Genomic DNA, 24,845 nt, shown 5'->3' with positions numbered 1-24,845 from the left:
AGTTTGTGACTAACAAAACTCTCGAACCACTACTTGGTATTAATATCATTATAATGTCCTATAGTGTCATGAAACATGTCTGAGTACAGATGAATATAGATATCTCACAGCTACAGGCTCAGAGGCACAAAATCCATATTAAACACAAAAAGCCCAGAAGAGAATAATAAAATATATTAAATGTTAGAACAGATTAAAAAATAATCTGAAGCCCTAATTTCTCTTCCTGCTACCATTACATGAGATTATTTTAAAATTAATTGTGTTAACAAATACAAATTTGTCAAAATGTATAAGTTCAGTCCATAAGTCAATGCAGGCCCATTTCATGTTAATTACATTAGCAAGAGCAACAACAATCAATTGCAGTGATTTTATCCAGTATGAATTTTAATAACAACAATATTAAAGAATATCTGGCTAAAAGAGAATGTGTTTGATTAAAGCAAAAAACAAAAACTAATATATTTATATATAAAACTTTATTATTGAAAACGGACAATACAGGGTTTTTCCAAAATACACTGTAAAACTATTAACCTTATAAAACACATCTGTTTTAAGGCCTATCACTCCTTTAATACGCTCTAACGTGGCAAATTATGTTTGTGCAAATTACATAAATGCATTTCCTTTTAAGATGATATTTGACAGTGTATACATGAATCACAAATTTCACATTTTACTTTCACATGCAGTGGAATAATACAAAATAACTGACGTTTTTACTATTTACTTTAGCTCTCTTGTGACACAGATTGTTAAATGCTGTTACAGGTTCACTGCAGTCATCAAAGCTTAAAGGCAGCTCTCCCTAGAGAAATAATTGAATATTTTCAATAATAATTTGCCTCACTGTATTCTTTAACAGATTACTGATCAGTGAACACATTATGAGTCCTGTTTAGTACAAACTGGAAATGTGCTTTTTGCACTTCCATCTTAATTTTACAACATGCTTTGGCATTAAAAGTGCATCCAATCATAATATATCAATGGTTTAAACTAGTCATATTGGAATCATCTTGCCTTTTAACTCTGTAGCCAGTGACTTATTAATTATATAATTTGAAAAACATAAATAAAAACACATTTTTTCTTTTCTGTATTTTTTTCAACATTTTTATCCCATTTCTGATGGGATATAATGGACTAATTGCTTATATGCCTCATCTAACTGATTGTTGTATTAACAATAATTATTATTATAAATAACTCACAGCGACAAAAATATTATGTAAATGTTTTGTAAATCTGATTGGACATAGCATTCCTGATGAGGATTTAAGGACAAGCACTTTAATGTTCATAAATAGAATTACTTATAACTTTTGCCCAATAGGTGGCGTCGTCAGCCCTTTAATATTATATTGTCATGTACAGTTTTGCTGAGACACAGCTTAAATCCTTTCATAATGATACATTTTCTACAGAACACTTTATCGTAAATATTGAATTTTTTTATAGAGCAATATTCATTCTTGTTTCATTGCTCATGGACATTACAAAAACATTTACAATAAACACTGAAGACAATTCACTTCATATAAACACATTAGATATCTATTGGCTAAGATATGCATTTGAATAATTCACTTATTCACCTTGGCTTGGTCTCAAACATGTTTGATTTCAGATTTTTAGGCTTAAACCTCTAAAATTGAAATGTTGCTACTTTAAACACTTCATTTTATCCTTTGCTTTTCTTTTGTTTCCTCATGAATGTCTTTGCTCTTCAAAACTGAGCTGCCTTTTAAAAACATCAGAAATTAGCCATTCCCTTCAGAGGATACAGTTGCACTTAATGCATTTTGGTCATGTTGTAACAGACATTGCTTTCTCCTCACGGTTTACTCAGTTTAACTTTCTGTGAGAGCAGTTGCCTTGTGTGAACGTGACAAAATGATACACTTATTATACAGTACATTGAGAACATGTTCTCCTTTGGCAGCACTAATTCCCTGCAAACAGGGTTTAATTGTCTTAAGTCCCTGTGAGCTTTAAATCCTATTTTAAGTGCAACGCTTTTATAATCAATCTAATTATTGCGCTCCTGATAGCAGCACTTTGTGCTTAAAATTTCAGCCCTTTCAGACTTTAACCCTGGCAAATGGCAATAACACTCCTCCTGTTTCGTATAGCAAAGGCACTTGACAAATATGAGGCATCTGTGCAAAGCTAAACTGGCACTTCTTTTGCTACAACTTCTCAACTCAAAAGTTAAAGATTTCTTGCAAAGTCATTAAAATATCATAAACTAGGTTTTGCAGTAAATACCTTTTAGAATCTGATAATCTGACTAGACAAGCTGGGCAAAAACACATAATGCCCCGGACACCATGTTGAAGAGCCTAACCAAGCCAAGCTGATGCATTCACAAACACCACTGACACATTTCACTTCTATGCAGGGCATCTCCACTGACTCAAAGAATCCCTCATAACGCAATCCAGTCTTGCATTTAGGAAAACTGATCAAATTCTTAAACATTTACAGAATGATCATTGATATGTCCATCTATTTAAAAATGCATGCTTATCTTAGCAAAGATATCATCTCTTTCATGTAAAATTTCCTGTGACAGTCATCTACCATCCCTGGTTCTGTCACTCTTCAGAAATTATTATATTCAGAACTCTTTAGCTGATCAGTGAAAACACCACTACAAAAACTGATCTATCACTAATTTTTAACGCTGATGCAGGATGTGTGTCCACACACTCACTTCCTCTGGCCTCCTCAGGACAGACTTCACACAGTGTGTTTGCTCCTCACTCATTTCTGGAGGTGATGTCCTGATGAAGAGACACAATATGGATGTTAAATTCTTTATTTAGAGTCCCATTTTTGTCTCTGCGTACAGAACGTTCATAAAGTCAGGAGTGTATTATTAATCTGTACTCAGATTCTCACCTCAGTCTTTGCTCTCCTCCAGCACACTGCAGTTCCAGGTTTAGACATACCTGAGAGAGAGAGAGAGACGGAGAGAATGATTTTACAATATTTGACTCATAAATAGTAGAGAAGTTCGGTTTATAAAATAACTGTTGACCGCCCACCCTAAATCTAATTGGTTTATGGGAGTCCTATAATGTTGTTTAACAAGGATACTGCTCCAGAAATCAACATGAATATATATGTGTGTGTGTGTGTGTTATTTATTTTATTGTGCACAATTCACTGGAGCAATTTATTTAACACAATAAATAAATCTTTGTAACTTTTAAAATATAACAACTTTTCAGTCTCTTTCCCCTAACACCTGGTTCGTTCTGATGTGCAACTCACTTTTATCAATCAAATGTGGATGAATAGAATTTACAAAAAGTCCCACGCTACATGTTTTTTTAACATTGATTTGTGATAAGATTATGCAAGTATAATAGTGAAAGTAAATGCTTGCTATTTTACTTGATTTGTTTACTCACATATAGATGAAAGCAGAACCATGAACGCCACTGCTGCAGAAACACCTCCCAGCAGCCACCTGTGAGGATTATGATGTTATTAATCTACGAGAAGAAAAGCTCTGCCCATTTTCACAACAAATGAGCCAAACAGACAGAAATCTCACTGGCTGTGTCCGAAATCACATACTCTCTAAGTATGTACTTCTTTTGAATAAGTAACTATTTTGTGAGAAAAAAGCAGAATTATGAGAAAAAGTCATAATTGTTAGATAAAAAGTTAACTTTTTTATTCTTTTTTTGCATGGCTTCCATAGTTTTTTGACTGCTATATTGTAGGGAAGTATGCAATTTCAGATACAGCCTTTCTCTCACACACATGCATACACACACACACATTTTCATTACCCTGAGGAGATGGCAATGCAGAGGCACAAAGTTAGGATGAGGAGAAGGACTTTCAAGAACACAGTTTCTGAAACAAACATAAAAGACATTAAAATAGTTTCTAGCTGTTTCTATTTTTCCATATTCATCAAAAACTCATAGTAGGCAAGGAGCATTCATTTGCCCTTCTCACCTGATGTCTTGCTGGATGAGCTATAACTATTGAGGTGACACATGGATGGGGGAGGAACATCCAGGAGGCCGCTCACTGATTGGCTGAATTGTTCATGGGCGGAGTATGACTCGCATGGAGGCTCCTCCTCTTCTAGCTGAGTCTGAGGCGGCATTTTATCAGGGGAGGAAACTGGATCTGTGGGATCTATAAAGAAACAAACATCTTCACAAAAACTGAACAGGCAAATATTTTTAGCTAGCTGTTTTAAAGATGTTGACGTCCAAAACTAGAAGCCTTCTAACCATAGGTGAAGCTGATGGGTGTGTTTGTCTCATAGCTGTTGTCCAGCTCGTCCCATGATGATGACTGGAGGGGAGTGATGGGGTCAGATCTTCTAAATACACTTCCTTCCAGCCAAGATTGGCACGACTTGCTTACATCACTAAGAAGACTTGCCAGTGACCTTTTTGCCCGGCGCTTTCGTCTGAATATGCTAATAAGCATACACACACAAAAAGGGTTTATTATTATGTCAGATTTAAAGTTTCTTTTTAACCCAGAGAGACACAGACATTGATATTCATGGAATATTCTTTTTTGCACCGTTATATATCTCTTTACAAAGGAATTAGTTATAACAACCATTTACTATATGGGCAAACTTTGCATTGAGGTATCATTTGGAAAAACATTGGAAAATTGCAAAATCTCACCACTATTTTTTGATACAGTATGTAAAAGGTGAATTCACAACATTAAAATTAATATATTTCAACCAGTAAAAATACAGTCCTGAAAAGTTTACACCATTTAAATATTATAAGAAATATTCATATCAAAGCCTATTTTTAATATATCGTGTATAGCACAGCTGGAATGAAATTCTCATGCACACACACAACAACAAACACTGTAATAAATCTCACCGGACAAGATTCTCTTTGTATGAGACGCTGGTGTGCGAGAGAGTCAGGGTGACGTTACCCTCGTCATCTGTGGTAAAACTGTCCTCTGTCAGAACATAATAACCATTGGCTAGTAGGCGGGGGCTTCGGCGGCACACACACACAGAGCCTGTCAGCGGATTGGTAGAGAAACACTCGAAGGAGGAGTCAGAGATGTGGGAAACGTCAAGACTGAAAGAGAGAAACAGCATTAATGTACACACACATTTTTATACTTCAAGAAAATTGCAGGAAAAGCTTTTAAATATATGTTGCTGCTGTTTGTCTACATTCCTGTACCTGTGACAAATATATTCAGCCTCCTGCCTCCTGGTCTTAACCGGAGAACCTATAACAAACATCAAGTCATCAAGTTATCAAAGAATGTGTGCACAAGAGAAAGAATGGGAGTGTGACATGATATGAAGCCTGGCATACATACTTGTGACCGCTCCTTTAAAGAAGAAAGACATGGCTCACGTTGCTGTTAAACCTGTAACAATAAACACAAAATAACATTCTGCTCCAAAAAAATAGGCGGTACATAATTTTGCAAATGTGTATAGCTCATGGGAAACAATTTTTGAACTATTTCTATTATTTCGTTTCTTTCTTCACATTGATTTTCTTGAATAATTCCTTGCGCCAAATTAAGATCATGCAACATTAAAAATACTAAAACAAAAGCTAAATAAATAGAAATGATTATATACTGATATCGGTATATACTGTATATCTACAAATGCGAATTGTGCAACAAATAATTAATAATTCCTTATTTCACAAAAACATAAATTAAACTAAGGTCAAATTAAAGCAAAAATAAACATATATTGATACATATATTGAACCAGTAATAAATGGAGATTGTAAAGAATGAAAAAGACTGGTAATGATACAGGCAGTAACATAAGATCATTTGCATTCTGGAAGCAGGGCCAAATGAACAATAATCACAGATCCATAATGTTTCTGCTATAGAGCTAAAGACCCATTAATGAAAAACAATGCAAAAGATAGAACTACATAATTTTACTTTAAATCCTTAAAATGATCTCTGTTGATGTCTTAAACAGACTTAAATTTTTCTAAATAATTTTTTTTTAAATTCCAAAAATATAAAAAATGGTTAGATTTAAATATGCAATATAGATGAAAAATAAAGCAAAATTTTAAATGATTCTACACTTACAAATGGAAATGGAATTACAGGCATTCTTTTGTGCAATAAATTAGGTCAAATAAGTATTTCTAGTTTTTTCCTGATAATATTTATATGAAATAGAGCAAATATTCACAAATAAATGTATTTCATGAAATAAAATGAATCATTTATTGAAAAATGGGGAGAGGTGTCTGACAGAATGTAAAGGGAGTGGGATGGGGAGGGGGATCAGGAAGCCATGATGATCCAAATGGGGATGATGCTGGCAAAGTAGGCGGAGACCACATACTGTACTTCCTGTTAACCACTTCCTGGCTGGAAATAAACTGATTGGCTGAACAGAGTGTTGCGCATGTATGTGAGGGGCAGCTGCTATCAGAGAAGCAGAGGAGACTAACGGCAAAGAATGAGGGAGTACAATAACACATGCTCGCTCGCTCTCTCTCTCTCTCTCCCCACACACACACAAAGCAGCTCATTTGTTTTTCTTAAAAATCTGTTCCCAGAGTGACCACATGACAAACTTCTGCAACTTATGCTTGTGTTTGAACAGAAAGTCCCTAAAACCCTCACTCGTTTCCTGTAGTCTCCGTGAGCTAGACACACAAAATGACTTTAACATTAAGAAATTTTTTTTTTGCATAATTAAAGTTGCAAATACATAAAATAAGGAAAACAAAGCACGAGTGAAATGAGTAGCTGCAACATCACAGAAATGTGTCAACCACAAAACCACACACATGCATAGCAACACAAACAGAGCTCAAAATGTAAATAAAAATGTATTTCTATTGGCAATTATTATTTAATAATTTATCTATTTCTGCTACTTTCATTCTTGTGTACTCACTTATATGAGAAATTGTAATTTAACCAATATATGGCTGAAGAGATATTCCGCAGCATATTGTACAAATCTGCAAAAGCTGTGTTAGTGTTAATTCTATTATTACTGATTGATGATGCAATGTCTGTTTATAAGTAAGATTTATCTGTTTATTTTTTTCAGTTCTTAAAAAATATCTTAACGTACTTTGGTAGACTCTGTAGTTTTTATAAATAAATAAAATAGTCTAACTTACAGTCTTAAATAATTAAGACTTATTTGTAATAATAATAATAGATTATTTTCAAGGGGATATCAGAATAATTTATCTTATTTTACTCAGAATGAATATTTTTGTGATATTCACACAAAAACTGGCGTCTTTTAATTCTGCGTTCAGACGCAAGGCTCCTCGAGTCTTTGTTGCGCGCCCAGAAGCAGATACGAGGTGCGCGAGAAACATTCACTCACACATATCCAGCTATGATTTATACTGTATATGATAACCGTGCAATGTAATAAATCTAAATCCCACATTGTATAAAGATAATATAGGTTGTAAAGTGATTATGCCGAAGCGTAATGCGATACTAACATCCGGTTTCCTCTCGCCACATTATTTAGCGCTGTATCTGCTCTGCATCTACTGCGCAAAACATATGAAACTACAAAGATTCAGAAACGAGAGAAAAACAACTTACCTAAACCGGGGAGAATGCGGATAGCGGTGCGGATCAAGTCTGTCCGCTTATACTGACATGCATGAAAGACCACGCCTTCTGGGGGCACTGTTCAAAACAAAACTTCTCTGAAGAATACAGTAGTGCACCAGTAATGCAAATATATTACATAATTTCACATACTTGTGAATGCATATATGCGCACAAGTAGTAATGCATTAGTGTTTATGATTAAGTATTTATACTTAATCTATACTGAGTCTAAAATAGAATAGTTCGCCCCAAAATGAACATTCTGTCATCATTTATGCATCCTCATGTCCCTCCAAACCTGTATGGGTTTCATTCTCATTTTGAGCACAACATATGTGTTGAAGGACATGTGCAACCAAACAGTCACCTGTAGCAATTGACTTTATATATATTTTTTCCATTCTATGGAAGTCAATGTCTACCATCAACTATGTGGCAACCCACATTCTTCAAAAAATCTTCTTTTGAGTTCAACAGGCAACAGATACAAACCTGTAACAGTGGTTCTAATTTTATTTAAGCTTTTAGTGCCAGTAATTAAAAAACAAGTTGTAAATTTGTAGATGGTTCATGGGATTATTAAGAATAATTTGGAATCACAATTAGGAATCGTCATTTGGATAATTGGGAATTATACCATTTACAGTTGCTGCAAATTAGTACTCTTTTTACTTGAGAATTACTACAAATATTACAATTCAATAGAGAATTTCAACAAAGACAAAAAGTTCATTGTTCTTAGGCAGAAAACACACAACAAACGTTTCCTCGGGATGTGGACTGATAACTTGAGTATGTGCAGACCAGAATAATCTCTAGTGTTTCTCTGCAGTGTGTGAGGATGACATCATGGAACAGTTACATGTGTGTGTAATGCTTAGCTCAGGGTCCTCTGTAACCAACACCCTTCTCTCTTTTCTCTGGAGACAGTTACGTAAGTTCAAACGTCTACAAACTTTAAGAGCAAAGATTCTAGTAGTGAGAATATTTACTTTATTGTTCAATACTAGATATTTTGTCATTTACACTTAAATACATTTTTAAACAAAATATTTACATGAAATATAACCAACACATACAACATCACCAGAGTGTGGGACTCAGTAAGTCTGTGTGTTTTGCTCTAAGAGGTGTGTAGCATGCATGTCTCTGGTCATGTTGTTTTTCTCTCTGAGTTTGGCTTGCAGTAACGTGTGCTCCACCACTCCCATCCGAACATCCATCTGCTCGATCTCCTGCTTCAGCTTGGTCAGACTCTGACGGATCTTCACCACCGGAGCTGCAACACAAAACACATTAACACGCAGAAACTACAGCTCACGTAAACAAACTGCACCATCAGCGGGTTTGTTGTGTGTGCGGTTTACCTCCATCAGACATGCTGCTGCCTTTCTCTTCCATTTCCTGTTTGACTTTTTCTAGCTCTTCGCTGATCTGAAGTAAAAATAAATATGCTTTATGAATGTTATTTGAATATTGTGTGGATATGTGGACATGGTACGGCTGTATACAGCATTATGAGACACATTTATTTCTGAAGAACTAATGATTCTGTTATTTGCTACTGTGTGGAAAGCAAAAGATGATCAAATCATTGTAATAATAATACTGTGTGAGTGTTTTGTTGTTTTCAAAAACTCACTTCAGCCAGAATCCTGGTTCTCTCTGTGACGCCGCCACTGGCTTGCTGATAAAGCTCCTTTACCTGAGGGAAAAAAAAAAAAAAAAACACATGCAGCATTTGACATCCTATATTTTGACTGGTTTAAGGTTAGTAATAATGTTTTAGGTTTTGATTGGTCGAGATGTTCACCTTGTTTAGCTGTGCTTGTGCCTGGCGGTATTCTGAAATAAGATGCTCAAGCTGAGTGTTGAGATATTTCTCACGACTGCTCACTTTCTCCAGTGTTTTACTGATGTCCTCCCTCAATTTAAACAGACAACCCTGAAAACATCCACACATATTCATACTTAGATTTAGTATTTCACATTATGTAAATTCAATATTTTGTGATGGATGGATGACCTTGGCGTCTTGCAAGGATGTGTTGATGCCGTCTTGATGTTGATGCATTTGATCAAGATGAATCCTCCAATCCTGAAACACGTTAACCAGTATTTCAGTCAATCAGAGCCTCTCCATCACCACAGAGGTGATATACTATGATTAAAAGTTGAAGTATTTGAGACCTTGTTGTCGGTTCGAATGGTGACTTTTAGTTGTGGAAGAACACGCTCCACCTCCAGATTCCACTCAGCGGCATCAACATCTGACTCCAGAACCACCGCAGGCCTCGAACCACTGAGTTCCTGTACACACATATCTACCAGTTGTCTTTTACTGTACATATTCGGTAAAATATTGTATCCTAGTTCTTTGTTTAAGATATTAGTAAATGTCCCTCCTCACTTAGTATAAAAGACTGTGGGCTCTTCGTGATTTGTAGCACATGCACTAATATCACCTTACATATGAAACAACTACACCATCTCCAGAGAAAGAAGTAATTATTCCTTTCCAATTTATATTTTATTATTACATAAAATGCATCTACTTTTATTTCAAATAAAACTCACACTCTGATTGGTTCTGGTCTTCAATGCGTCTAAATCAAGGCCATCCTCTTCCTCATACTCCTCATCCTCCTGCTGAAGATGCACATTTTTAATGAGTGTGTGTGTGTGACTCACTGTCACTTACACATGAGTTTGTGTGTGTGATTCAAAGTCATGTCTTTATTCACTTTACTGTGTGAATAAGGGCTGGGTGATATAATTAAACATTTATATTATGAGATTCTCTATTTTAGTTCATAACAAAATATATCACAATATACACATTTTTACAATATATTATTTGAATTTGATGTAGAACAATAACCAAAGTAACTTTTGCTTGAAGCAGATCTAATAAATAATTATAAATACACTATTAATCCAAATATAATTTAACAAATTCTGAGCTAAATTACTCAACAAAACTTACAACACTGAAAAACTGCTAAAATGAAAGCTTGACAGATGAAAGCTTAAAATAGAAGTCAACGCTTAGAATAGAGTTTGAGTTTGACTCACTGTCATTTCTTCTTCAACTTTACTGAGTGTGAGCTCAGCATCATCTTCCTGCACACACTCGTCTTCTACCTCCACAGACGGGTACATCGGCCTGAAAGAGAGAGAATACCAGCTGTGTTAGTGTGTATATAGCGGGTACAGAATGTTTGTGTACAGCAGGGGTAGGCAACGTCGGTCCAGGAGTGCCACTGTCCTGTAGAGTTTAGCTCCAACCCTAATCAAACACACCTAAACAAGCTAATCAATGACTTAAGGATTACTAAGGCTACAGGCAGGTGATTTTATTTTTTTTTCTTCAGGGTTGGAGCTAAACTCTGTAGGACATTGGCACTCCAGGACTGATGTTGCCTACCCCTGGTGTACAGAATTCTCTTGAATTCTGTAGTTCTACAATAAGATTTATATGAGACCTAAAGCAGCACAGAACATCATACAATCAGCTCATGGTGTGTGTGTGTGTGTGCTGTTACTTGTTCCAGGTGAATCCTTTACTCTTTAGTGCCTTTTCTACCAGCTGATCTAGAACATAACAGACATGCTCTCCAGACCCAGACTTCAGTTTAGATGGGGGGAAATCAACCTGGCCTCCCTACGGAAAACAGATATACAGTGAAAATCAAAATCTCCAAATACTTCTACGCACACTTGAGAGGGTGTCATCAAGCCTCACCAGGGTACGCAACTCAGACAGGATGTTGGAGACGGTGGCGTTGGGGTCATCATACTCCTGCGGTGTGTCAAACGGCCGCCCGCACAGAGAAATCAACCAGGCAGCAATTACACTGAACATATAGAACTGCTCTCCGGGATTTGACAACACGTGAGGGCTAGAGACAAAATAATGCCTGAAAAACAGAGCAGAAATACTTATTTTGATTCAACAAAGATTGATCCTAATGAGTTTGACTAATAAGTAACCCTAGCAATGTTTGTATTAGTTTGAAGGTTACCATCACATTCTGTTTTTATGCTACCTCAAGTGGTAAAAGTGGACAATTCATTATCACCCACCGTTGTTCTTAATACTGGGGGCCCCCAGGGATGTGTATTAAGTCCATTTCTTTACATTCTCTATATGAATGATTGTCAGAGTCCATTTACTACTATTCATTATTTTAAATACGCAGATGATACAGCTATTCTTGCGTTACTCAAAAACAGTGATAACAATTCTTTTTTGGATTATCAACGTTCCATAACATATTTTAGCACATGGTGTGATGCTAATTTTTTACATCTTAACATTTCAAAGACTAAAGAACTGGTTTTTGGCTTTTCCAAAACACAGATCCATCCAAGTATTGATATTAATGGAGAGATGGTTAGATACCTTGGTATTACATTGGATGATCATCTCAGTTTTTATCAGCATATCTTAGGTATCTATAAAGCCTGTCAACAGAGACTTACAGTTCTCCGTAAACTTAAGCAGCTGTCTGTTCAGCCTCATCTCCTTCTTCTCCTGTATCGGAGTACTATTGAGCCAGTTCTTATGTATGGTGCCATTTGTTTCTTTCATATGCTTACAGTTGTGAATAGGAACAAACTTTTAAAAGATACCTAATTTGGCTAGTAGGATTATTGGTATTCCTACTCCTAAATTATCTGACTGCGTTACTTCAGCTATGATCCGGAAAGCACGCATAATCCTAAATGACCCAGATCACCCACTCCATCGTTATTTCATACTTCTCCCATCTGGCCGTAGGTATAGATTACCTATGTGTAGGAGGACTAACTTTAGTAAGAGTTTTGTTCCTACAGCGATACGAGCTTTAAACACATAGGAAATCAGCCATCATCTTACACTCTAGGTTTTTTTTTTGTTTTTTGTGGGGGGTACATAACTGTTTGTGGTTGTATTGTGATAAGTGTGTGTAGTTGTCTTTGTGTTCCATATGTACCTTCTGTGAAAATAAATTTCTTCTTTGAGGACAAATAAACGAATCTATCTATTTATCTATCTGCATTAATAAAATAAGGAAACTTGAGCAGTTCTTGGTCACAAATTATTTTTAATGTCACTTGTACATCAGTATCAGAAATATTAGAAGATGCAACATGTTTTGGATTTTATTTCAAGTTAACTGTTAAAAAACGTCAACTACAAACTGTAATGTTTGTGTCAGAAAAAAAACAAAAACATGATCTCGTCTTATAATTCGCATATGAAGTAGCGATTCTAAAGTTCTCACCTGGAAAGGGGTTTGATGTTGTGTTTATCCAGAACATGCTCTTCATAATCCAGAACCTTGAGTTTATCCAGCAGATCCTCCATCAGCACGAACATCTGATAGACAGAACCGGGTCCTTCTTCCTCTGCCATCCCTGTCTCTATTCACTTCCAACAAGCTTTATTGGCAAGGCAACACGGGTTTAAACTTTAATAAACATCACAGATATGCATACAGGTACACATACACACGTGTCTCCTTCTCTCTGTGTATTTTATATCAGTTGTTTGTGATACGCGAGCTGTAAAAGCGGACTCGGGATGTTGTAGTTACTGTCGCCAGGAATGACGTCACACACCGGACATCATAGGAAACAAAATAATAGTAATGAACAAAGATAGTTAATAAAAAAACAATGAGCAATAAAGAATAATACAAAAATATGTAACTGGTAAAGAAAATGGCACTAGTGAGCCGAAACTCTCTAACAATTAATATGAATGTTTGGCTAAACATTTTGAGCTGCGGGTTTTATGTCAGTGCTGCCACACGCTGGATCGGAGAAGAAACGGTGCCTGTGTGTATAATAATAATAATAATAATTAATATAATATAATATAATATAATATAATATAATATATAATATAATATAATATAATATAATATAATATAATATAATATAATATAATATAATATAATATAATATAATATAATATAATATAATATAATATAATATAATAATGTTTATTGATTATACTTTCTTGGATGATAGCCTAAATATAATAACAAAGTTTGTGGATCACTAATTACAAAAGAATGTTAAAATAAATGTTTTATCTCAGAGGACACTGTCAAAGTTATAACTAGATACCTGTAATTTCCTTCTTACCTAAAATGAAAGAATTACACTTCCAAACAGTAATCTCTAGAACATCTTTTTTCTTTTTCTTTTTTTTTTTATACAATTGTACTATTTTTTAATTCTTTTGGGACAGATTGTATGTAATTTATTGTAAATTATTTTATTATTTATTGCATTGCAGGTTATGTAATTTATACAATATATTGTATTTATTGTGATGGCAAAAGCTGAATTTACAGTAATTACCCCAGTCTTCAAAATTCAAAGGAACAGCATTTTTTTTTTGTAATAATGTAAACATCTTAACTGTCACTTTTAATTAATTTAATGCATCCTTTCTTTAAAAAAATGTTTCACCCCAAACCTTTTGAACAGTACTGTATATCTTAATTAATATAATTTATTTTCACATATATTTTGTATATATATATATATATATATACACACACACACACACACACACATATATATATATATATATATATATATATATATATATTTTTTTTTTACATCAGAAGAACTATGTGAGCGAAAAGCTGAATTGAAAAATGAGCATGCATTATAGTGTTTGGTTGTCTTTCGATAAACTGTGTGCCTCATGTTAGGTTGCTATGTGCTGGGCAGAGCCGCTCAGCTGTTGAGATTAATTCCAAGAGATCTTTTTTTGGCTGATGGGTCAATCTTTCTTTCACTCTGCCAGTCTGTCTCTATGATGCTGGGGTGTGCATGAACTCAAATGTTTGGCAATCCAGATATTCTCTGATCTTCAGACTGTAATTGAGGTTCAGTCCCCAGCGTAACTACCAGTGTTATGGACAAAGTCATCTGCTCCTTACTCCAAGACACAAATGCAGAGTAAAAGGACACATTAGACAGCATATGTTTTCACATTTTAATATATTTCACATGTAGCTTACGGTAACAGAAAGGATACAAACACATCTAGTGCTTGCACTCTTTTTTTTTTTATCAATTTAGCTACCCAACACACACATACTCATACACTCTCACATTTTGGAGCACATTTTTTTTTAATGAAAAATTACCCTCTTTATTCCACTTACTAAATAACTACTTTCTTTCTCTGCATTGCATATGTTTTTTCCTTCCACTTTTCAACAGATTCTGTGGTGAACTGCTGTGTTCAGTCCTCTTGGACACGAGTTGCTCCCTCCTCTGATACTGGACCTTCCCTCTTGTTCTCGGTAGCCACTTCAGTGTAGGTCACATCTGGGCTAGACTTCCTGCCTTTGGGAGGAGTTACAGCAAGCTCAGCCTCCGCGCCCTCCTGACCTTCAGCGACCGTGCGTTCCTTCTTCAGCTTGATTTTGAACGATTCTTTATTGGGTGCTTTCTTAGCGATGTTATCCTTGAGCCTCTCGCTGCTCTGACGGATCTTCTCTCGCTGCTCAGGGGGCACAATCTTCTCACCAAAGGTGTTGAATTTGGTTCCGAGTGTTTGGCCCGTCTTACTAATGCTGTCCTTGGTCTTGCTGAGGTTTTCCCGCGTCTTCTCACGGGTCTTGTTCATGTTCTCTTTAGAGAACGCAGCTTTGATGTTCTCGATGCCTTTTAACCCGCTCTGTTTCAGACGGGCGCCCCGGGATGACTCCGCCTCCTCTACCACCATGTACTCTTCATCAGATGATAGGTCAGCAGGGATTTCATACTCATCTGGCTCCACCTCCAAGTTAGCAAGCCCCTCCCCCTTGGGAGTCTTGGTGACAGCAACAGAGGGAACTTCAGTTTCACCCTGCATTTGAAGACAGAAAAGAGAGAACATTATTCAGTAGGAAAACACACTCCAAATTCATCTACTCCCAGAAGGTCAGGGAGAAGAACTCTGTTTTGTTTGTGTGTACATAAAACTGTATGTAATAACATTTGTAAGGAAATTGCAGTTAACAGATTTGCTGGAGGCATGGATTTTGATGCTTTCTTGCAACCTACCTAGATTCAAGAACCACTGAGCTGATTACCACACATCAGTTTCTTTATCATCATATTTAGACTGAATTTTTTATTTAAATTATTATTTTTTTTACATTGAAACATAAATACGCTTCTACATTTCTGGTGCTATGTTATGGTGTAAATCTTGGTTACAAATCCAGTTACAAAATACAACTCACATACTAAATTGTCTTCATTTACTTGAAGATATTTTGAAGAATATTTTAAATGTTTTTACAGTGAAAGTCAGTGGTGTCCCAAGCAACACTGGGCCCCATTGACTTTCATTGTATGGACAAAATGAGGAAATCTTCAGTTTAAAATATCTTCTTTTGTGTTCAACAGAAGAATGAAAGTCATAAAGATTTAGAATGACACTGTCTGAATTACCCCTTTAAGTAAAGTTTACCTATACATTTTCAGCTGTTACTTTTTGGAAGGTTCACCATGAACATATAAGATGATATGTATAATGTTACATTGCATGAAAAAAAAAAACTGGTTAAAATCAACAGTTCCAATTCCAAGTCCCATAGGTTTTATCAGTCCATCTGGAGGTTTGAGTCAAATTTTTGAAGGTTATTCAGTTATCAACCATTCTCTCTGTCTCTCTCTCTTTTTTAGAATCATGTCTACAATAATCTGTACTTTTACATTTGGGTGCACAAAAATTCTGATCACAAGGTCTACATACATTTTCCACTAATTTTACGTTTTATTGGTTTGATTTAAATTTTGAGTGCTCATCTACAGCTGTGGTATTATCAGTTACATATTTATAGTATGTTAACATAATGTTAAAACAAATCATACTGCGGCTGGTCACTTTATAAGTTGGTCAGAGAGTTTCTTACTGTTTAAGTGGGCATTTCTTAGCCTTAACAAGCAATGGAGACTAGGTTTTATGTCAGTCTGAAGTCTGGTTACATGAGATGACCCTTCCCTTGAGGGCATTTTTGTAGTCTGTAAGAATGGATGTCTATGTATGTGTATGTATAAACCCCCTATTCAGGGAATAGCCTTAAAGAGTCTCTTCAGCTGTGTGTGCAGCTCTATATTAGGAAACCTCAGAATAACCATACACAAAAACACATGCTTATACTGTCACACACACTGTCTAAAAGCCTAATTTAGACTAATTTATTATGTCACACATATTCTCTAATTATTCATTCTGTATATTGATGCGTTGCACTACAGAGTGAGGAGTCAAACAGACAAATTTGCCAGCGTCTGTGCATTGCTACTTAGAAGAATTGAATTGAATCATCAGTTGAATCATGTATTCAGGATTGGGGCAAGTGTAAATTGGTGAAAAATTGAACAATAATTTAATAGACAAAAACACATTGGACAGCTACTAATCTGGGGTGTGTTTCCCAAAAGCATCATTAGCTATATGGTCGTTAGTTCCACTGAACTCTATTGTTAACAACGGAACTTGTGACCATAGTTGCTTTTGGGAAATGCAGCCCTGTTATACTCAATGTCTGTGGTTAAAGAGATAGTTTACTCAAAAATAGAAATTCTGTTATCTTTACTCACCCTCATGTCACTCCAAATGGAACGCAAAAGAAGATATTTTGAAGAATGTTGCTAACCAAAGAGTTTTGGCTCCCATTGACTTCAATAGCCATTCGGACTTCAATTTTTGTCCATACTATGTAAGTCAATGGAACCTGAAACCCTTTGGTTACCAACATTCTACAAAATATCTTCTTTTGTGTTCCACGTAGGATAAAAACAACATGAAGGTGAGTAAATGACAGAATTTAAATTTTCGGGTGGACTATCCCTTTAAGGCCCAGTGTCAATCTCTGGAAGTCTCTTGAATGGACATATCAAAAATATCTTTATATCACTCATCTGACACACTAACAGAAATAGTTAGCCAATCAGCTCTAAAAATGAAATTCTCAAGTGCGCCCCCTATTGCATTGTGTGAGATTACAGTGCCAACTTGCTGTTAAATGCCACAAGCATAGAGCCACACCCTCAGTCACCCATAACGCACATGCAGCGGTTGTAATTGTGTTTACCTGATAGATGACAACCCTGAACTTGTTGCGGGTGAGAAGCTCATCTTGTGTAGTTTCCACTTTCTTCACACGCACGTTCTGTTTCTCCACACGTGAACGTACTTCTTTAACGTGCGCACTCACACGGCGGGCTTTCTGCAGCAGTTTGTCAACGGTTGTGGCTGTGACGCCATGGTCGCGAGCTAGTTTGAGAAGCTCGGATTGGACGGCGCTCACTGAGCTTTCGAGCTGATGCTGTCGCTCCTCCATGCGCTGCTGGCTGGCCTGGACACCATCGATGATCGTAGACACGCGTTCAAGCAGAGAGAGTATCGACAAGGCCGAGACAGGCTGCCCGGATTCATCCTCGACCCCCAGTATTACATCTCCTCTCTTTTCCATCTCCGATTCTCCCTTTCACACGTTCCTGAAAGTAAAGCTAGCGGGCCAGAGATGGGTAAAGGGCCAGACGGAATCAAACACACAGTACAGAGAGAAACTGACACTCCAAGAGAGAGACCCCAGTGGAATCTGACAAACTCCACCCCGTTCACACACACAGATATAAATGCATGGATATAAATACAACTGTAAGAGGATACTAAGACATTTTTGGAAGCTGTATCACAGAAGCACTGGAAAGCCCCATTAATTCAAACATTCCCGTATTGTGTGCATGTGTCAGGGAGTCTTGTGGATATGCATAATACGTGTCGCTCTCTCAGCTTTGAAATAGCTAAATGACAGTGACATTGGTCTAGAGCGCAAATGTGTGTGTTTGTGTGGTGAGGTGGACTTACTTTTATAAATCCACCCCCCTGTGGCATACCGTCAACTCAACTGAAGCCAACAGCTGTGGAACGCACACACACACACAGTGTAAACTGACCTTGGAGTTTCGCATTGGTGTTTTGACCTTTGACCTCACATTCAGACAAGCTGACATTCGAAAACTGCATCTCCCAGCATGCACTCTGAGCCACTGAAATACATTAGTATGTTAGAAATAAAAACACAAAACAAAAAAACAATGAAGTTTTCTTTTAAACCCACTTTATAAATGTTTGCTGAGTTTACAGATTTGACATGCAAAATTATACAGAGTTTCTCATGACAGTAAGTCAAACTTTACAAACTGACTTTTAGAAGACTAATGAACACAGAATTTCACAGTCACACATTATGAAGACCCGCTTTACAGGGATTCAGTTGTAAGAGGTTTGTATTACTTGGTTTTGGATTGTGCTGCAATAAAACTCCAGAAATTAAAAGATTGTAATGCTTTTCTCAACTTTATCCACCTTATTTTTTACACGGAAGTAAGCTATTTTCTGTAAATGTGCAAGACCTCCGATGTTAGCCACTATGTGTTAAAAAACTACAAGAGTAGCAAAGTACAGTAAACAGTAAAAATATTTATGCTACAAACCAGTCTATTTATGATTATGATAATAAATAAAACAATATGATAACAAATACTGGTTTGCTATATCAAACAGCATAATAGACTGTTTTTTTGTTTTTATTTTTTTGTACAGCTAAAAAAAAAACCGAAGTCTTGCACATTCAAGTTAAAAATGGCCACACCCACTCTTACATTAAAAATAAGGTGGATAGAAGGCAAAGCATAAATAGAAAACAACAAATTCTTGTAAGAATGAGCTTTACAAACATTCTCTGACATGTTTTAACCTCTGAACCCCAGCTATTGTGTTGTATGTGGTTGAGAGGACATTGCTATGTAGTTGCTAAGGCTTTGTGGGAGTTTTTTTTTTTTTTTTGTTCTGGGTGTTTGCTTACTGGCCAAAGTTAAAAAAAAAAGTCCACCACAAAGTGTTGGTATTATTCTGGACCTTTTATATGGCTCTGGGCCCTCTTGGGAGTTTTAGGCCCGTTATATTGTCCTCCAGTCATAAATTTTACAGCTTATGAAAGTAATAGCAAACAGTCTCCTCAAAAATATACATACAAACACTCTATCATGCTAGGATGTTTTGCATGGCAAGAATCACTCAAATTTTGTTCAGAAAATATAGTAATCTACTAATGTAAACATTTCACCATGTGGAGTTACTGCATTTGGACTAGTAAGAAAGTGAGGCAGAGAGATGATAAAAGGCAAAATTGAGAAGGGGAGAGAACACTGGGAATGTAGAGATTTTAAAGTAAAAACAGGGTGGAATAAGGCCACTGAAATACTAATGTTAAAAGATAGTTGTGCAGTTGTTTGTGTGTTTGTGTTAATGTTATCAGCAGCTATTCAATCCTGCGTCCTCCATCTTTGGGAAAGTGTCCCAGGTCCTGTTTCTGAAGACGACCGCGTGGCTTTTTTGGATGAATCCTAAAGGCAGCAGTTTTAAAGACTGGTGAGTGCGGGGCATGTTTGCTTGTTTCTATATTACCATTTATTTGGTGCATGCTTGTGTGACTGTGATGTGATTTTTACCTTATGATGCATATTATGATAGCGACGATGATGCTGATCTGTACAGCAGCGATGATCACAGCAATCAGGATGTATTGAAGCTTCTGCCCATTGGGCACCACGTACAATTCACTGAAGTCGCTTTGCTCACACTGCACACCGGAGAACCCCACATTACACCTAAACAACAAGAACAACAATCACATCACCAAATCACATCAACCCCATATGCCTAAAACCCCTCATTTGTACATCCAGTTTGCTATTTACTACAATACATGACTTGTGCATTTTTGTGGGTCATACTTGCACGTTGCCAGGCCATTTTTCATCTCACAAGTTCCATGCACACAAAAGCTGCTGTTGATTTCAGCACAGGGCATTGCTTCGCCCACACCGACGCTGCCCACTAGATCCACTGAATCTATAGGATGAATCAAACACAGAATCATGTTGTATTTCATTACATTAAATATTTGCCTCTATATGCGTTTGCTGCTGTGTTATTTGTTTGTGTGCGAGTGTGTTTACCTGGACATTGTCCAAGGTATTTGACATCAATCTGAGCTTGCTTCAAGCAGGATGCTTCTCTGATCTGACATGGGTTACTGTAAGACTGTCCATCTGATCCGCACACTGGATTCATATTGTATCCACTGCAATCTATATTACACACACACCTGCAAAGAAAAATCATGTTACCTGCATGTTTCCCTCTGTAGCAGAATTTTTACAAAAATTGGAATTCACAATGGGAATTTACTCAAATATGAACATTAAAAATGGGTGCACTTCATGTAAACATCTAAAATAAAAATAAATATTTTACATCAAGGGATTCGGCTGACAAAATGTTAGGAGCTTCTGCTCTGTAGTAGCCTATACAAACACAAAACACATGTTGACTAACCAAATGCCTTCAGAGTCTTCATCACACTCTGATCCGAATTTGCAGCTAGAACACTTAGAGAATCTGCTGGGCTCCAGTCCTGAACTCTCCAGATCTACCCACAAACATTCACACACAGCTTGCATCAGCTCCATTGCACTGAAAGTCACATATCATTTTCTGTTTGGGTAGCAACAGATCTTGACTTTCATATTGTGATGTACATCTGGATTTAAAAATGGATTTAACCTAAATAAAAAAGTAGGCTGAGGCTTGATTGGCTTAAGGTAGTTGTGAACCTTGCAGTCAATTGTAAGAAAGGGGCGGAGTTTAAACAGATGATTGGAGAAGTCCGGCATACATGTTAAAAATAAAAAAATGACATACCTGTATCTCCTGATGCCGATTCAGCATCTGATAAAAGCATAAACATAATGTAAAATTCCTTGACTGTTTTAAAATTCTGTATTACACATGACTGCAATTATTCAATATAATAATATCAATAATTTGACAAAACAAGCAATTCAAACTTTAGTTATGTGGCAAAATTAGCTCATGTTTTCATGAGTTTGTGTGTGGGTTCACTGATCCTAAACTGATTGCATGCGAGCAGATTTTCAAAGCAAAGCATCAGTGTAGATCAAAAAAATGTGTGTATATTATTAAGTGAGAAGCACAGATTTTGTGTATAACTGCTATTTTTATAAAGCGTTTGATGTAGTGCTTTTGCTGACCGGCGTGACAGTGTCCTTCTGTAATTACGGTGATTGTGGTCTGCTGTTCACAGGCAGCTTGTCTTAGGAAACATTCACTGTGATATGTGTTACCATCAGACCCACATACTGGAGCAAAGCTCTGTGGACACTGAAACAAACAAACAATGATTCCTGAAAGCTGCATGAGACGTAACTATGTCAATAACTGAATAAGAGCTTAGCATCATCCTCTGAAGCAAAAGAAACAAACCTGATACAGACAAAGACACTCCAAGTGTGATCCGTTGTACCTGCATATTCCTCCAAAAGAACAACTATATTCATCACACACATGAAGGTCACTTTTCCTCTCAGATAGACCTAAAACAAAACACACTGTCAAAGACATGTGTCTGTGTACCTGAAAACCAGTTAATTATCTAATCAGGACAATAGGGGGAAGCTTTATTAAAGGATTAATCTCTATTGACAAACATGCAAAAAGTGTATGAGGGACCATGATGTCTGAATGTCACCACAAAGAAAAGTCTATATAGATTATGCGAAAACAAAACATTTTAAACCAGCCTACAATAGTCTCAAACTGATCAGGCTGGTTTGTTGGCTGATTGTAGAGGGGCTATGGTAACCAAATTTAAACTAGCTAAAACAACTTAATCCACCTTTTTTCCAGCAGAGGATTTTCATAAATTCTAAAATTGAAGAACCTTTATGTATATCTGAATGTTAATTTTCAGAAGGTATGGACAGCACCCAACAAATATTTGTTTAATAATAAAATATGGAAGACCATTTAAAAATGATTCATAATTTTTTACCCTTTTGATAAAGTTATTATTTTAACTGAACATCTGGTTTAATATATATATTTTTAAGGATATTAAGGTTATTTTTCACTGTGATTTTTCTGGCAATAAGGAGATAGATGATGTAGGCTATCAAACTTCATTTGCTTGATGGGTAAATAAATTTAAACTCAACTATTTGCTTCTGACTATTGTTTAAATTATCATTATTTCAAAAATCTTCACTAATAAAAAAGCTTTAAAAACAAAAATTGTCTTTATTTTTTATTTATTTTCCTCTGTATTCCCACGTTTGCTTTGTTCCCTAATGTTGTATTTTACTTGAAATTTAAATTTTGCTAATAATAACACAAAAACTCCATGCATTTCCAACAAGGACAGTTTATGTTTTTCTAGACTCCTGATGATGTAGGCTACTGCATTTTGCTATTTTAGCATATTTTTTTCAGCAGGAGATTTTCATAAACTGTGAAATTTTAAAATCTCTTTGCATAAAGAGACTACAATTTAAAAATAAATGTACTTGTAAAAATGCCAGTGCACGTTTATGGTTTGGATTAGGTGAAGTGTTTATGTACAGCCTTACATTCAGTTTAACAGTTTGAGTTTATGGAAGATCTGCCTGACCAGTAAATAAAGACGTGTGTATTTCTGTTAACGCACCTTCACATCCTTTGTCATCTTCAGACAAACAGTCGCTATCCGTGTCGGACGTCAGGGCCCCGGGCATCTGCACGAGGACCAGCAGCCCGAACATCGCGAGACAGAATCCACCTGCAGCGCACGAGCCACCGGACATAATGCGGCTCAATACGAGGATTCCGCGCCACTGATACGCCAAATGACGCGGAATTGTTCATTCACACGAAATCTGATGCTGCACTTGCTATGGCTCATTTCTTCTTGTCATCAGTCCGGCTAATAGAAGGGCCAGTGACCCGATACCTTCAGCTCACGCGCTCCAATTATCCTATAGTGTCGCTCGCGCAGAGGCTGTCTCAGTTTTCTTCATCTACGCTAAGATACAAGCAGACGGACACAGTAACAGAGGGAAGGAGGGGAACCGGAGAGAGATATAAGAGTCCACATCAACAAAACGAGACGGACTAGAATATGGTCACGTGAAACCGTTATAGAGAAAAAGATCCCCTCATAATCCAGAATTTTTTTTCTCGCTTATTTATTTGCTTTGGCTTCACTACAGAAACAGTATAAAATAATTAATTTTGTATACAATTTTATAATAGGCTACCCTATGTCTTTATCACACAATAGGCCTACTTTTTATTATAAGCAGCTGCCTTTGTATTTTGGGGTCCCACACAAAGAGATGATTTGGGATGGATTTTATCAGATATCAAATACAGAATTAAAAACACAACAGGGCTATTTATTTCTGTAACTTATACTTTACTAAAATATAAAGGTATAGGCAGGCACTGTAAAATCTAATTAGTTAACCTTACAAAAAAAATCTCACCGCCTTAAAACAAACAAACAAACAAACAAAAAACACTTCTTAGTTTTAACATATAATTCATTTTAAGTTAAATATAGGTGTGTATTCCAAATAACTAGTTTATTTGAGTTGAGCTAACTAATGAAAAATTTACTACAACTACACTGTAAAAAAAAAAATAATTTTTACCAGCTTCAGCAGATTTCTGAGTTTGCTCAACTTATTTTTGTGGGAGATTCTCAAATTTTTGTTGTATAAACTTAAAACGACAAGTTGAGAAAACTCAAAAATCTGCTGAAGCTGGTTGCCTTAAAATTTTAAATTGGCTCAATGTAGGAATTTTTCAGTTTGAACAGCAGATCTTGTTCACTTTTAAAAAAAAACTGATTACAGAAAGACAAAGTAAAAGTTACTTGTGTAAATTAACTGATTCGTCGTCTTCTTGGTTTATTGGCACATTGCTCATTGCACGCTGCTTGTTCAACTCCGCCACCCTCTACACTGAACCCATTAAGATCCAGAGTGTGGTTCAAACTTAATTAGTTAATGGGGTATATCATTATGAACGTTTTATATTAGTTGGTGATTTTAATGTTCATGTTTGTTGGCCACCAAACTCCCTTTCCAAGGAGATTTTAAGTCTTATCCTTTAACCTAACGCAGTGGACAAATGAGCCCACCCATTTACAAGGGCACACTTTGGACCTATAGTGCTCACCTACGGGCTTTCTATTTCGGAGCTTGAAATTTCTGATACAATGATCTCTGACCACAAGCCAATTTTACTCTCACTGTCACTGCCAAATCTACCTTCTCCATCTGGTGATGTTGATAGGCTGTCTCAGTCT

At 36.2% G+C, this 24,845-nt stretch overlaps 4 protein-coding genes across 4 annotated transcripts; all 4 read right to left on the bottom strand.

Annotated features, from left to right (window-relative positions):
- Nucleotides 1-465: 465 nt before the first annotated feature.
- On the bottom strand, nt 466-7,686 carry tmem71 (transmembrane protein 71). The gene is made up of 10 exons (XM_058795102.1): nt 7,606-7,686; nt 5,356-5,406; nt 5,214-5,262; nt 4,896-5,105; nt 4,272-4,462; nt 3,988-4,173; nt 3,816-3,882; nt 3,429-3,487; nt 2,914-2,963; nt 466-2,795 (listed from the first exon to the last, which is right to left on the bottom strand). The coding sequence occupies exons 2-10, from the start codon at nt 5,384-5,386 to the stop codon at nt 2,772-2,774; spliced, it is 867 nt and encodes a 288-aa protein (XP_058651085.1). The 5' UTR covers nt 5,387-5,406; nt 7,606-7,686; the 3' UTR covers nt 466-2,771.
- Nucleotides 7,687-8,205: 519 nt separating this feature from the next.
- ift57 (intraflagellar transport 57 homolog (Chlamydomonas)) lies at nt 8,206-13,318 on the bottom strand. Its single transcript, XM_058794989.1, has 11 exons — nt 12,888-13,318; nt 11,363-11,537; nt 11,163-11,281; nt 10,693-10,783; nt 10,195-10,266; nt 9,808-9,927; nt 9,644-9,715; nt 9,431-9,562; nt 9,260-9,322; nt 8,985-9,051; nt 8,206-8,896 (listed from the first exon to the last, which is right to left on the bottom strand). Exons 1-11 carry the CDS (start codon nt 13,016-13,018, stop codon nt 8,718-8,720), a joined length of 1,221 nt encoding a protein of 406 aa, XP_058650972.1. The 5' UTR covers nt 13,019-13,318; the 3' UTR covers nt 8,206-8,717.
- Nucleotides 13,319-14,606: 1,288 nt separating this feature from the next.
- cavin4a (caveolae associated protein 4a) lies at nt 14,607-18,238 on the bottom strand. Its single transcript, XM_058795039.1, has 2 exons — nt 17,721-18,238; nt 14,607-15,481 (listed from the first exon to the last, which is right to left on the bottom strand). The coding sequence occupies exons 1-2, from the start codon at nt 18,099-18,101 to the stop codon at nt 14,873-14,875; spliced, it is 990 nt and encodes a 329-aa protein (XP_058651022.1). The 5' UTR covers nt 18,102-18,238; the 3' UTR covers nt 14,607-14,872.
- A 1,275-nt stretch (nt 18,239-19,513) lies between these two features.
- tmeff1a (transmembrane protein with EGF-like and two follistatin-like domains 1a) lies at nt 19,514-23,720 on the bottom strand. Its single transcript, XM_058795026.1, has 9 exons — nt 23,202-23,720; nt 21,983-22,092; nt 21,751-21,880; nt 21,401-21,427; nt 21,035-21,128; nt 20,656-20,804; nt 20,431-20,548; nt 20,146-20,304; nt 19,514-20,040 (listed from the first exon to the last, which is right to left on the bottom strand). Exons 1-9 carry the CDS (start codon nt 23,335-23,337, stop codon nt 19,956-19,958), a joined length of 1,008 nt encoding a protein of 335 aa, XP_058651009.1. The 5' UTR covers nt 23,338-23,720; the 3' UTR covers nt 19,514-19,955.
- Between the last annotated feature and the right edge of the window lie 1,125 nt (nt 23,721-24,845).

The sequence above is a fragment of the Onychostoma macrolepis genome, chromosome 02, assembly GCF_012432095.1.
Source record: "Onychostoma macrolepis isolate SWU-2019 chromosome 02, ASM1243209v1, whole genome shotgun sequence".
NCBI lineage: Eukaryota > Metazoa > Chordata > Actinopteri > Cypriniformes > Cyprinidae > Onychostoma > Onychostoma macrolepis.
The sequence above is the reverse complement of the archived record's forward strand: the minus strand, read 5'-3'. Positions and strand labels throughout refer to the sequence as shown.

Coding starts and splice junctions, on each gene's coding strand:
- tmem71 (XM_058795102.1), bottom strand. CDS start 5,386: ATGTCTTTCTTCTTTAAAGGAGCGGTCACAA. Junction 3,883..3,987: donor CTCATCCAGCAAGACATCAG/GTGAGAAGGGCA, acceptor TGTTTGTTTCAG/AAACTGTGTTCTTGAAAGTC. Junction 2,964..3,428: donor GGTTCTGCTTTCATCTATAT/GTGAGTAAACAA, acceptor TCTCTCTCTCAG/GTATGTCTAAACCTGGAACT.
- tmeff1a (XM_058795026.1), bottom strand. CDS start 23,337: ATGTCCGGTGGCTCGTGCGCTGCAGGTGGATTCTGTCTCGCGATGTTC. Junction 21,129..21,400: donor ATCGGCATCAGGAGATACAG/GTATGTCATTTT, acceptor GTTTGTGGGTAG/ATCTGGAGAGTTCAGGACTG. Junction 20,549..20,655: donor ATACCTTGGACAATGTCCAG/GTAAACACACTC, acceptor TTCATCCTATAG/ATTCAGTGGATCTAGTGGGC.
- cavin4a (XM_058795039.1), bottom strand. CDS start 18,101: ATGGAAAAGAGAGGAGATGTAATACTGGGGGTCGAGGATGAATCCGGG. Junction 15,482..17,720: donor TCAGGGTTGTCATCTATCAG/GTAAACACAATT, acceptor CTTCAAATGCAG/GGTGAAACTGAAGTTCCCTC.
- ift57 (XM_058794989.1), bottom strand. CDS start 13,018: ATGGCAGAGGAAGAAGGACCCGGTTCTGTCTATCAGATGTTCGTGCTG. Junction 11,282..11,362: donor TGTCTGAGTTGCGTACCCTG/GTGAGGCTTGAT, acceptor TGTTTTCCGTAG/GGAGGCCAGGTTGATTTCCC. Junction 9,563..9,643: donor CATCCTTGCAAGACGCCAAG/GTCATCCATCCA, acceptor GGATGTTTTCAG/GGTTGTCTGTTTAAATTGAG.